The 9,523-nt window shown below is 58.0% G+C and overlaps 1 protein-coding gene across 1 annotated transcript in view; it reads left to right on the forward strand.

Annotated features, from left to right (window-relative positions):
* Positions 1–238: 238 nt before the first annotated feature.
* Positions 239–9,523, forward strand: part of LOC121270113 (copine-6-like) — a 124,136-nt gene continuing 114,851 nt past the window's right edge. Inside the window, 1 exon segment of the mRNA XM_041175428.1 lies at positions 239–271. Coding sequence (XP_041031362.1) covers positions 239–271 — 33 coding nt within the window.

The raw sequence follows: 9,523 nt of genomic DNA on the forward strand, positions 1-9,523 counted from the left end.
TCCAACACTGCAGCACTCCCTCAGTACTGCCCCTCCAACATTGCAGCACTCCCTCAGTACTGCCCCTCCAACACTGCAGCACTCCCTCAGTACTGCCCCACCAACACTGCAGCACTCCCTTAGTACTGCTCCTCCAACACTGCAGCACTCCCTCAGTACTGACCCTCTGACAGTGCAGCACTCCCTCAGTACTGCCCCACCAACACTGCAGCACTCCCTCAGTACGAATTCTCCGACAATGGAGCGCTCCCCCAGTTCTGATGCTCTGACAGTGCAGCACTCCCTCAGTACTGCCCCACCAACACTGCAGCACTCCCTCAGTACTGACCCTCCAACAATGCAGCACTCCCTCAGTACTGCCCATCCAACACTGCAGCACTCCCTCAGTACTGCCCCTCCGACAGTGCAGCTCTCCTTCAGCACTGACCCTCTGACAGTGCAGCATTCCCTCAGCATTGATCTTCCGACAGTGCAGCGCTCCCTCAGTACTGATGCTCTGACAGAGCAGCACTCCCTCAGTACTGACCTTCTGACAGTGCAGCCTCCCTCAACACTGACCCTTCCGGCAGTGCAGCACTCCCTCAGTACTGACCCTCCAACAATGCAGCACTCCCTCAGTACTGCCCCTCCAACACTGCAGCACTCCCTCAGTACTGCCCCTCCAACACTGCAGCACTCCCTCAGTACTGCCCCTCCGACACTGCAGCAGTCCCTCAGCACTGACCCTCCGACAGTGCAGCACTCCCTCAGTACTGACCCTCTGACAGTGCAGCACTCCCTCAGTACTGACCCTCTGACAGTGCAGCACGCCCTCATTACTGATTCTCTAACTCTGCAGCACTCCCTCAGTACTGCCCCTCAAACACTGCAGCACGACCTCAGTACTGCCCCTCCGACACTGCAGCAGTCCCTCTGTACTGTCCCTCCGACAGTGCAGCTCTCCCTCAGTACTGATCCTCCGACAGTGCAGCACCCCCTCAGTACCGACACTCCGACAGTGCAGCACTCCCTCAGCACTGACCCCCCAACACTGCAGCAGTCCCTCAGTACTGACCCTCCGACAGTGCAGCACCTCCTCAGTACTGTGCTTCTGATAGTGCAGCACTCTCTCAGTACTGACCCTTCGACAGTGCAGCACAGCCTTAGTGCTGTCCCTCTGACAGTGCGGCACACTCCCAGTGCTGAACCTCTGACCGTGCAGCTCTCCCTCAGTACTGACCCTCCGACCGTTCAGCAGTTTTCAGTATTGACCCTCTGACACTGCAGCACTCCCTCAGTACTGATCCTCCAACAGTGCAGCATTCCCTCAGCACTGACCCTCTGACAGTACAGTGCTCCCTCAGTCATGACCCTCTGACAGTGCAGCACTCCTCAGCACTCACCCTCTGACAGTGCAGCACTCCCTCAGTACTGACCCTCTGACAGTGCAGCACTCCCTCAGTACTGACCCTCTGACAGTGCAGCATTCCCTCAGTACTGACCCTCCAACAGTGCCGCATTCCCTTAGCACTGACCCTCTGAGAGTGCATCACTCCCTCAGCACTGACCCTCCAACAGTGCAGTGTTCCCTCAGTACTAATCCTCCGACAGTGCAGCGCTCCCTCAGTACTGACCCTCTGACAGTGCAGCACTCCCTCAGTACTGACCCTCTGACAGTGCAGAATTCCCTCAGTACTGCCCCTCCAACACTGCAGCACTCCCTCAGTACTGCCCCTCCAACATTGCAGCACTCCCTCAGTACTGCCCCTCCAACACTGCAGCACTCCCTCAGTACTGCCCCACCAACACCGCAGCACTCCCTCAGTACTGCCCCTCTGACAGTGCAGCACTCCCTCAGTACTGACCCTCTGACAGTGCAGCATTCCCTCAGTACTGACCCTCCAACAGTGCCGCATTCCCTTAGCACTGACCCTCTGAGAGTGCATCACTCCCTCAGCACTGACCCTCCAACAGTGCAGTGTTCCCTCAGTACTAATCCTCCGACAGTGCAGCGCTCCCTCAGTACTGACCCTCTGACAGTGCAGCACTCCCTCAGTACTGACCCTCTGACAGTGCAGAATTCCCTCAGTACTGCCCCTCCAACACTGCAGCACTCCCTCAGTACTGCCCCTCCAACATTGCAGCACTCCCTCAGTACTGCCCCTCCAACACTGCAGCACTCCCTCAGTACTGCCCCACCAACACTGCAGCACTCCCTCAGTACTGCCCCTCCAACACTGCAGCACTCCCTCAGTACTGCCCCACCAACACTGCAGCACTCCCTCAGTACTGCCCCACCAACACTGCAGCACTCCCTCAGTACGAACTCTCCGACAATGGAGCTCTCCCTCAGTTCTGATGCTCTGACAGTGCAGCACTCCCTCAGTACTGCCCCACCAACACTGCAGCACTCCCTCAGTACTGACCCTCCGACAGTGCAGCTCTCCTTCAGCACTGACCCTCTGACAGTGCAGCATTCCCTCAGCATTGATCTTCCGACAGTGCAGCGCTCCCTCAGTACTGATGCTCTGACTGAGCAGCACTCCCTCAGTACTGACCTTCTGACAGTGCAGCCTCCCTCAACACTGACCCTTCTGGCAGTGCAGCACTCCCTCAGTACTGACCCTCCAACACTGCAGCACTCCCTCAGTACTGCCCCTCCAACACTGCAGCACTCCCTCAGTACTGCCCCTCCAACACTGCAGCACTCCCTCAGTACTGCCCCTCCGACAGTGCAGCACTCCCTCTGTACTGCCCCTCCAACACTGCAGCACTCCCTCAGTACTGACCCTCCGACAGTGCCACTCTCCCTTAGCACTGACCCTCTGACAGTGCAGCACTCCCACAGCACTCACCCTCCAACAGTGCAGCACTCCCTCAGTACTGACCCTTCGACAGTGCAGCACAGCCTTAGTGCTGTCCCTCTGACAGTGCGGCACACTCCCAGTGCTGAACCTCTGACCGTGCAGCTCTCCCTCAGTACTGACCCTCCGACCGTTCAGCAGTTTTCAGTATTGACCCTCTGACACTGCAGCACTCCCTCAGTACTGATCCTCCAACAGTGCAGCATTCCCTCAGCACTGACCCTCTGACAGTGCAGTGCTCCCTCAGTCATGACCCTCTGACAGTGCAGCACTCCTCAGCACTCACCCTCTGACAGTGCAGCACTCCCTCAGTACTGACCCTCTGACAGTGCAGCACTCCCTCAGTACTGACCCTCTGACAGTGCAGCATTCCCTCAGTACTGACCCTCCAACAGTGCCGCATTCCCTTAGCACTGACCCTCTGAGAGTGCATCACTCCCTCAGCACTGACCCTCCAACAGTGCAGTGTTCCCTCAGTACTAATCCTCCGACAATGCAGCGCTCCCTCAGTACTGACCCTCTGACAGTGCAGCACTCCCTCAGTACTGACCCTCTGACAGTGCAGAATTCCCTCAGTACTGCCCCTCCAACACTGCAGCACTCCCTCAGTACTGCCCCTCCAACATTGCAGCACTCCCTCAGTACTGCCCCTCCAACACTGCAGCACTCCCTCAGTACTGCCCCACCAACACTGCAGCACTCCCTCAGTACTGCCCCTCCAACACTGCAGCACTCCCTCAGTACTGCCCCACCAACACTGCAGCACTCCCTCAGTACTGCCCCACCAACACTGCAGCTCTCCCTCAGTACGAACTCTCCGACAATGGAGCGCTCCCTCAGTTCTGATGCTCTGACAGTGCAGCACTCCCTCAGTACTGCCCCACCAACACTGCAGCACTCCCTCAGTACTGACCCTCCGACAGTGCAGCTCTCCTTCAGCACTGACCCTCTGACAGTGCAGCATTCCCTCAGCATTGATCTTCCGACAGTGCAGCGCTCCCTCAGTACTGACCTTCTGACAGTGCAGCCTCCCTCAACACTGACCCTTCCGGCAGTGCAGCACTCCCTCAGTACTGACCCTCCAACACTGCAGCACTCCCTCAGTACTGCCCCTCCAACACTGCAGCACTCCCTCAGTACTGCCCCTCCAACACTGCAGCACTCCCTCAGTACTGCCCCTCCGACAGTGCAGCACTCCCTCTGTACTGCCCCTCCAACACTGCAGCACTCCCTCAGTACTGACCCTCCGACAGTGCCACTCTCCCTTAGCACTGACCCTCTGACAGTGCAGCACTCCCACAGCACTCACCCTCCAACAGTGCAGCACTCCCTCAGTACTGACACTCCGACAGTGCCGCACTCCCTTAGCATTGTCCCTCGGACAGTGCAGCGTTCCCTCAGTACTAACCCTGCGACAGTGCAGAACTCCCTCAGTACTAACCCTCTGACAGTGCAGCACTCCAATTCAGTACTGACCATCCGACAGTGCAGCGCTCCCTCAGCATTGACCATCCGACATGGGCCGCACTCCCTCAGTACTGACCCTCTGACAGTGCAGCACTCCCTCAGTACTGACCATCCGACAGTGCAGCACTCCCTCCGTACTGCCCCTCCAACACTGCAGCAATCCCTCAGTACTGTCCCTCCGACACTGCAGCAGTCACTCAGCACTGACCCTCCGAGAGTGCAGCACTCCCTCAGTACTGACACTCCAACACTGCAGCACTCCCTCAGTACTGCCCGTCCAACACTGCAGCACTCCCTCAGTACTGCCCCTCCAAGACTGCAGCAATCCCTCAGTACTGCGACTCCAACACTGCAGCAATCCCACAGTACTGCCCCTCCAACACTGCAGCACTCCCTCAGTAATGCCCCTCCAACACTGCAGCACTCCCTCAGTACTACAACTCCAACACTGCAGCACTGCCTCAATACTGCCCCTCCAACACTGCAGCACTCCCTCAGTACTGCCCCTCCACCACTGCTTCACTCCCTCAGTACTGCCCCTCCAACACTGCAGCAGTCCCTCAGTACTGACACTCCGACAGTGCAGCACTCCCTCATTACTGACCCTCCGACAGTGCCGCAATCTCTTAGCACTGACACTCTTACACTGCAGCATTCCCTCAGTACTGCCCCTCCAACACTGCAGCACTCCCTCAGTACTGCCCCTCCGACACTGCAGCAGTCCCTCAGCACTGACCCTCCGACAGTGCAGCACTCCCTCAGTACTGACCCTCCGACAGTGCAGCACTCCCTCAGTACTGACCCTCTGACAGTGCAGCACTCCCTCAGTACTGAATCTCTAACACTGCAGCACTCCCTCAGTACTGCCCCTCAAACACTGCAGCACTACCTCAGTACTGCCCCTCCGACACTGCAGCAGTCCCTCTGTACTGACCCTCCGACAGTGCAGCTCTCCCTCAGTACTGATCCTCCGACAGTGCAGCACCCCCTCAGTACCGACACTCCGACAGTGCAGCACTCCCTCAGCACTGACCCCCCAACACTGCAGCAGTCCCTCAGTACTGACCCTCCGACAGTGCAGCACCTCCTCAGTACTGTGCTTCTGATAGTGCAGCACTCTCTCAGTACTGACCCTTCGACAGTGCAGCACAGCCTTAGTGCTGTCCCTCTGACAGTGCGGCACTCCCCCAGTGCTGAACCTCTGACCGTGCAGCTCTCCCTCAGTACTGACCCTCCGACCGTTCGGCAGTTTTCAGTATTGACCCTCTGACACTGCAGCACTCCCTCAGTACTGATCCTCCAACAGTGGAGCATTCCCTCAGCACTGACCCTCTGACAGTGCAGTGCTCCCTCAGTCATGACCCTCTGACAGTGCAGCTCTCCCTCAGCACTGATCCTCTGACAGTGCTGCACTCCCTCAGTACTGACCCTCTGACAGTGCAGCATTCCCTCAGTACTGACCCTCCAACAGTGCCGCATTTCCTTAGCACTGACCCTCTGAGAGTGCATCACTCCTTCAGCACTGACCCTCCAACAGTACAGCACTCCCTCAGTACTGACCCTCCGACAGTGCAGTGTTCCCTCAGTACTAATCCTCCGACAGTGCAGCACTCCCTCAGTACTGACCCTCTGACAGTGCAGCATTCCCTCAGTACTGCCCCTCCAACACTGCAGCACTCCCTCAGTACCGCCCCTCCAACATTGCAGCACTCCCTCAGTACTGCCCCTCCAACACTGCAGCACTCCCTCAGTACTGCCCCTCCAACACTGCAGCAGTCCCTCAGTACTGCCCCTTCGACACTGCAGCACTCCCTCAGTACTGACCATCCGACAATGGATCGATCCCTCAGCACTGACCCTCTGACAGTGCAGTGCTCCCTCAGTCATGACCCTCTGACAGTGCAGCACTCCTCAGCACTCACCCTCTGACAGTGCAGCACTCCCTCAGTACTGACCCTCTGACAGTGCAGCACTCCCTCAGTACTGACCCTCTGACAGTGCAGCATTCCCTCAGTACTGACCCTCCAACAGTGCCGCATTCCCTTAGCACTGACCCTCTGAGAGTGCATCACTCCCTCAGCACTGACCCTCCAACAGTGCAGTGTTCCCTCAGTACTAATCCTCCGACAGTGCAGCGCTCCCTCAGTACTGACCCTCTGACAGTGCAGCACTCCCTCAGTACTGACCCTCTGACAGTGCAGAATTCCCTCAGTACTGCCCCTCCAACACTGCAGCACTCCCTCAGTACTGCCCCTCCAACATTGCAGCACTCCCTCAGTACTGCCCCTCCAACACTGCAGCACTCCCTCAGTACTGCCCCACCAACACTGCAGCACTCCCTCAGTACTGCCCCTCCAACACTGCAGCACTCCCTCAGTACTGCCCCACCAACACTGCAGCACTCCCTCAGTACTGCCCCACCAACACTGCAGCTCTCCCTCAGTACGAACTCTCCGACAATGGAGCGCTCCCTCAGTTCTGATGCTCTGACAGTGCAGCACTCCCTCAGTACTGCCCCACCAACACTGCAGCACTCCCTCAGTACTGACCCTCCGACAGTGCAGCTCTCCTTCAGCACTGACCCTCTGACAGTGCAGCATTCCCTCAGCATTGATCTTCCGACAGTGCAGCGCTCCCTCAGTACTGATGCTCTGACTGAGCAGCACTCCCTCAGTACTGACCTTCTGACAGTGCAGCCTCCCTCAACACTGACCCTTCCGGCAGTGCAGCACTCCCTCAGTACTGACCCTCCAACACTGCAGCACTCCCTCAGTACTGCCCCTCCAACACTGCAGCACTCCCTCAGTACTGCCCCTCCAACACTGCAGCACTCCCTCAGTACTGCCCCTCCGACAGTGCAGCACTCCCTCTGTACTGCCCCTCCAACACTGCAGCACTCCCTCAGTACTGACCCTCCGACAGTGCCACTCTCCCTTAGCACTGACCCTCTGACAGTGCAGCACTCCCACAGCACTCACCCTCCAACAGTGCAGCACTCCCTCAGTACTGACCCTTCGACAGTGCAGCACAGCCTTAGTGCTGTCCCTCTGACAGTGCGGCACACTCCCAGTGCTGAACCTCTGACCGTGCAGCTCTCCCTCAGTACTGACCCTCCGACCGTTCAGCAGTTTTCAGTATTGACCCTCTGACACTGCAGCACTCCCTCAGTACTGATCCTCCAACAGTGCAGCATTCCCTCAGCACTGACCCTCTGACAGTGCAGTGCTCCCTCAGTCATGACCCTCTGACAGTGCAGCACTCCTCAGCACTCACCCTCTGACAGTGCAGCACTCCCTCAGTACTGACCCTCTGACAGTGCAGCACTCCCTCAGTACTGACCCTCTGACAGTGCAGCATTCCCTCAGTACTGACCCTCCAACAGTGCCGCATTCCCTTAGCACTGACCCTCTGAGAGTGCATCACTCCCTCAGCACTGACCCTCCAACAGTGCAGTGTTCCCTCAGTACTAATCCTCCGACAGTGCAGCGCTCCCTCAGTACTGACCCTCTGACAGTGCAGCACTCCCTCAGTACTGACCATCCGACAGTGCAGCACTCCCTCCGTACTGCCCCTCCAACACTGCAGCAATCCCTCAGTACTGTCCCTCCGACACTGCAGCAGTCACTCAGCACTGACCCTCCGAGAGTGCAGCACTCCCTCAGTACTGACACTCCAACACTGCAGCACTCCCTCAGTACTGCCCGTCCAACACTGCAGCACTCCCTCAGTACTGCCCCTCCAAGACTGCAGCAATCCCTCAGTACTGCGACTCCAACACTGCAGCAATCCCACAGTACTGCCCCTCCAACACTGCAGCACTCCCTCAGTAATGCCCCTCCAACACTGCAGCACTCCCTCAGTACTACAACTCCAACACTGCAGCACTGCCTCAATACTGCCCCTCCAACACTGCAGCACTCCCTCAGTACTGCCCCTCCACCACTGCTTCACTCCCTCAGTACTGCCCCTCCAACACTGCAGCAGTCCCTCAGTACTGACACTCCGACAGTGCAGCACTCCCTCATTACTGACCCTCCGACAGTGCCGCAATCTCTTAGCACTGACACTCTTACACTGCAGCATTCCCTCAGTACTGCCCCTCCAACACTGCAGCACACCCTCAGTACTGCCCCTCCGACACTGCAGCAGTCCCTCAGCACTGACCCTCCGACAGTGCAGCACTCCCTCAGTACTGACCCTCCGACAGTGCAGCACTCCCTCAGTACTGACCCTCTGACAGTGCAGCACTCCCTCAGTACTGACTCTCTAACACTGCAGCACTCCCTCAGTACTGCCCCTCAAACACTGCAGCACTACCTCAGTACTGCCCCTCCGACACTGCAACAGTCCCTCTGTACTGACCCTCCGACAGTGCAGCTCTCCCTCAGTACTGATCCTCCGACAGTGCAGCACCCCCTCAGTACCGACACTCCGACAGTGCAGCACTCCCTCAGCACTGACCCCCCAACACTGCAGCAGTCCCTCAGTACTGACCCTCCGACAGTGCAGCACCTCCTCAGTACTGTGCTTCTGATAGTGCAGCACTCTCTCAGTACTGACCCTTCGACAGTGCAGCACAGCCTTAGTGCTGTCCCTCTGACAGTGCGGCACTCCCCCAGTGCTGAACCTCTGACCGTGCAGCTCTCCCTCAGTACTGACCCTCCGACCGTTCGGCAGTTTTCAGTATTGACCCTCTGACACTGCAGCACTCCCTCAGTACTGATCCTCCAACAGTGGAGCATTCCCTCAGCACTGACCCTCTGACAGTGCAGTGCTCCCTCAGTCATGACCCTCTGACAGTGCAGCTCTCCCTCAGCACTGATCCTCTGACAGTGCTGCACTCCCTCAGTACTGACCCTCTGACAGTGCAGCATTCCCTCAGTACTGACCCTCCAACAGTGCCGCATTTCCTTAGCACTGACCCTCTGAGAGTGCATCACTCCTTCAGCACTGACCCTCCAACAGTACAGCACTCCCTCAGTACTGACCCTCCGACAGTGCAGTGTTCCCTCAGTACTAATCCTCCGACAGTGCAGCACTCCCTCAGTACTGACCCTCTGACAGTGCAGCATTCCCTCAGTACTGCCCCTCCAACACTGCAGCACTCCCTCAGTACCGCCCCTCCAACATTGCAGCACTCCCTCAGTACTGCCCCTCCAACACTGCAGCACTCCCTCAGTACTGCCCCTCCAACACTGCAGCAGTCCCTCAGT

The sequence above is a fragment of the Carcharodon carcharias genome, chromosome 27 (assembly GCF_017639515.1).
Source record: "Carcharodon carcharias isolate sCarCar2 chromosome 27, sCarCar2.pri, whole genome shotgun sequence".
NCBI lineage: Eukaryota > Metazoa > Chordata > Chondrichthyes > Lamniformes > Lamnidae > Carcharodon > Carcharodon carcharias.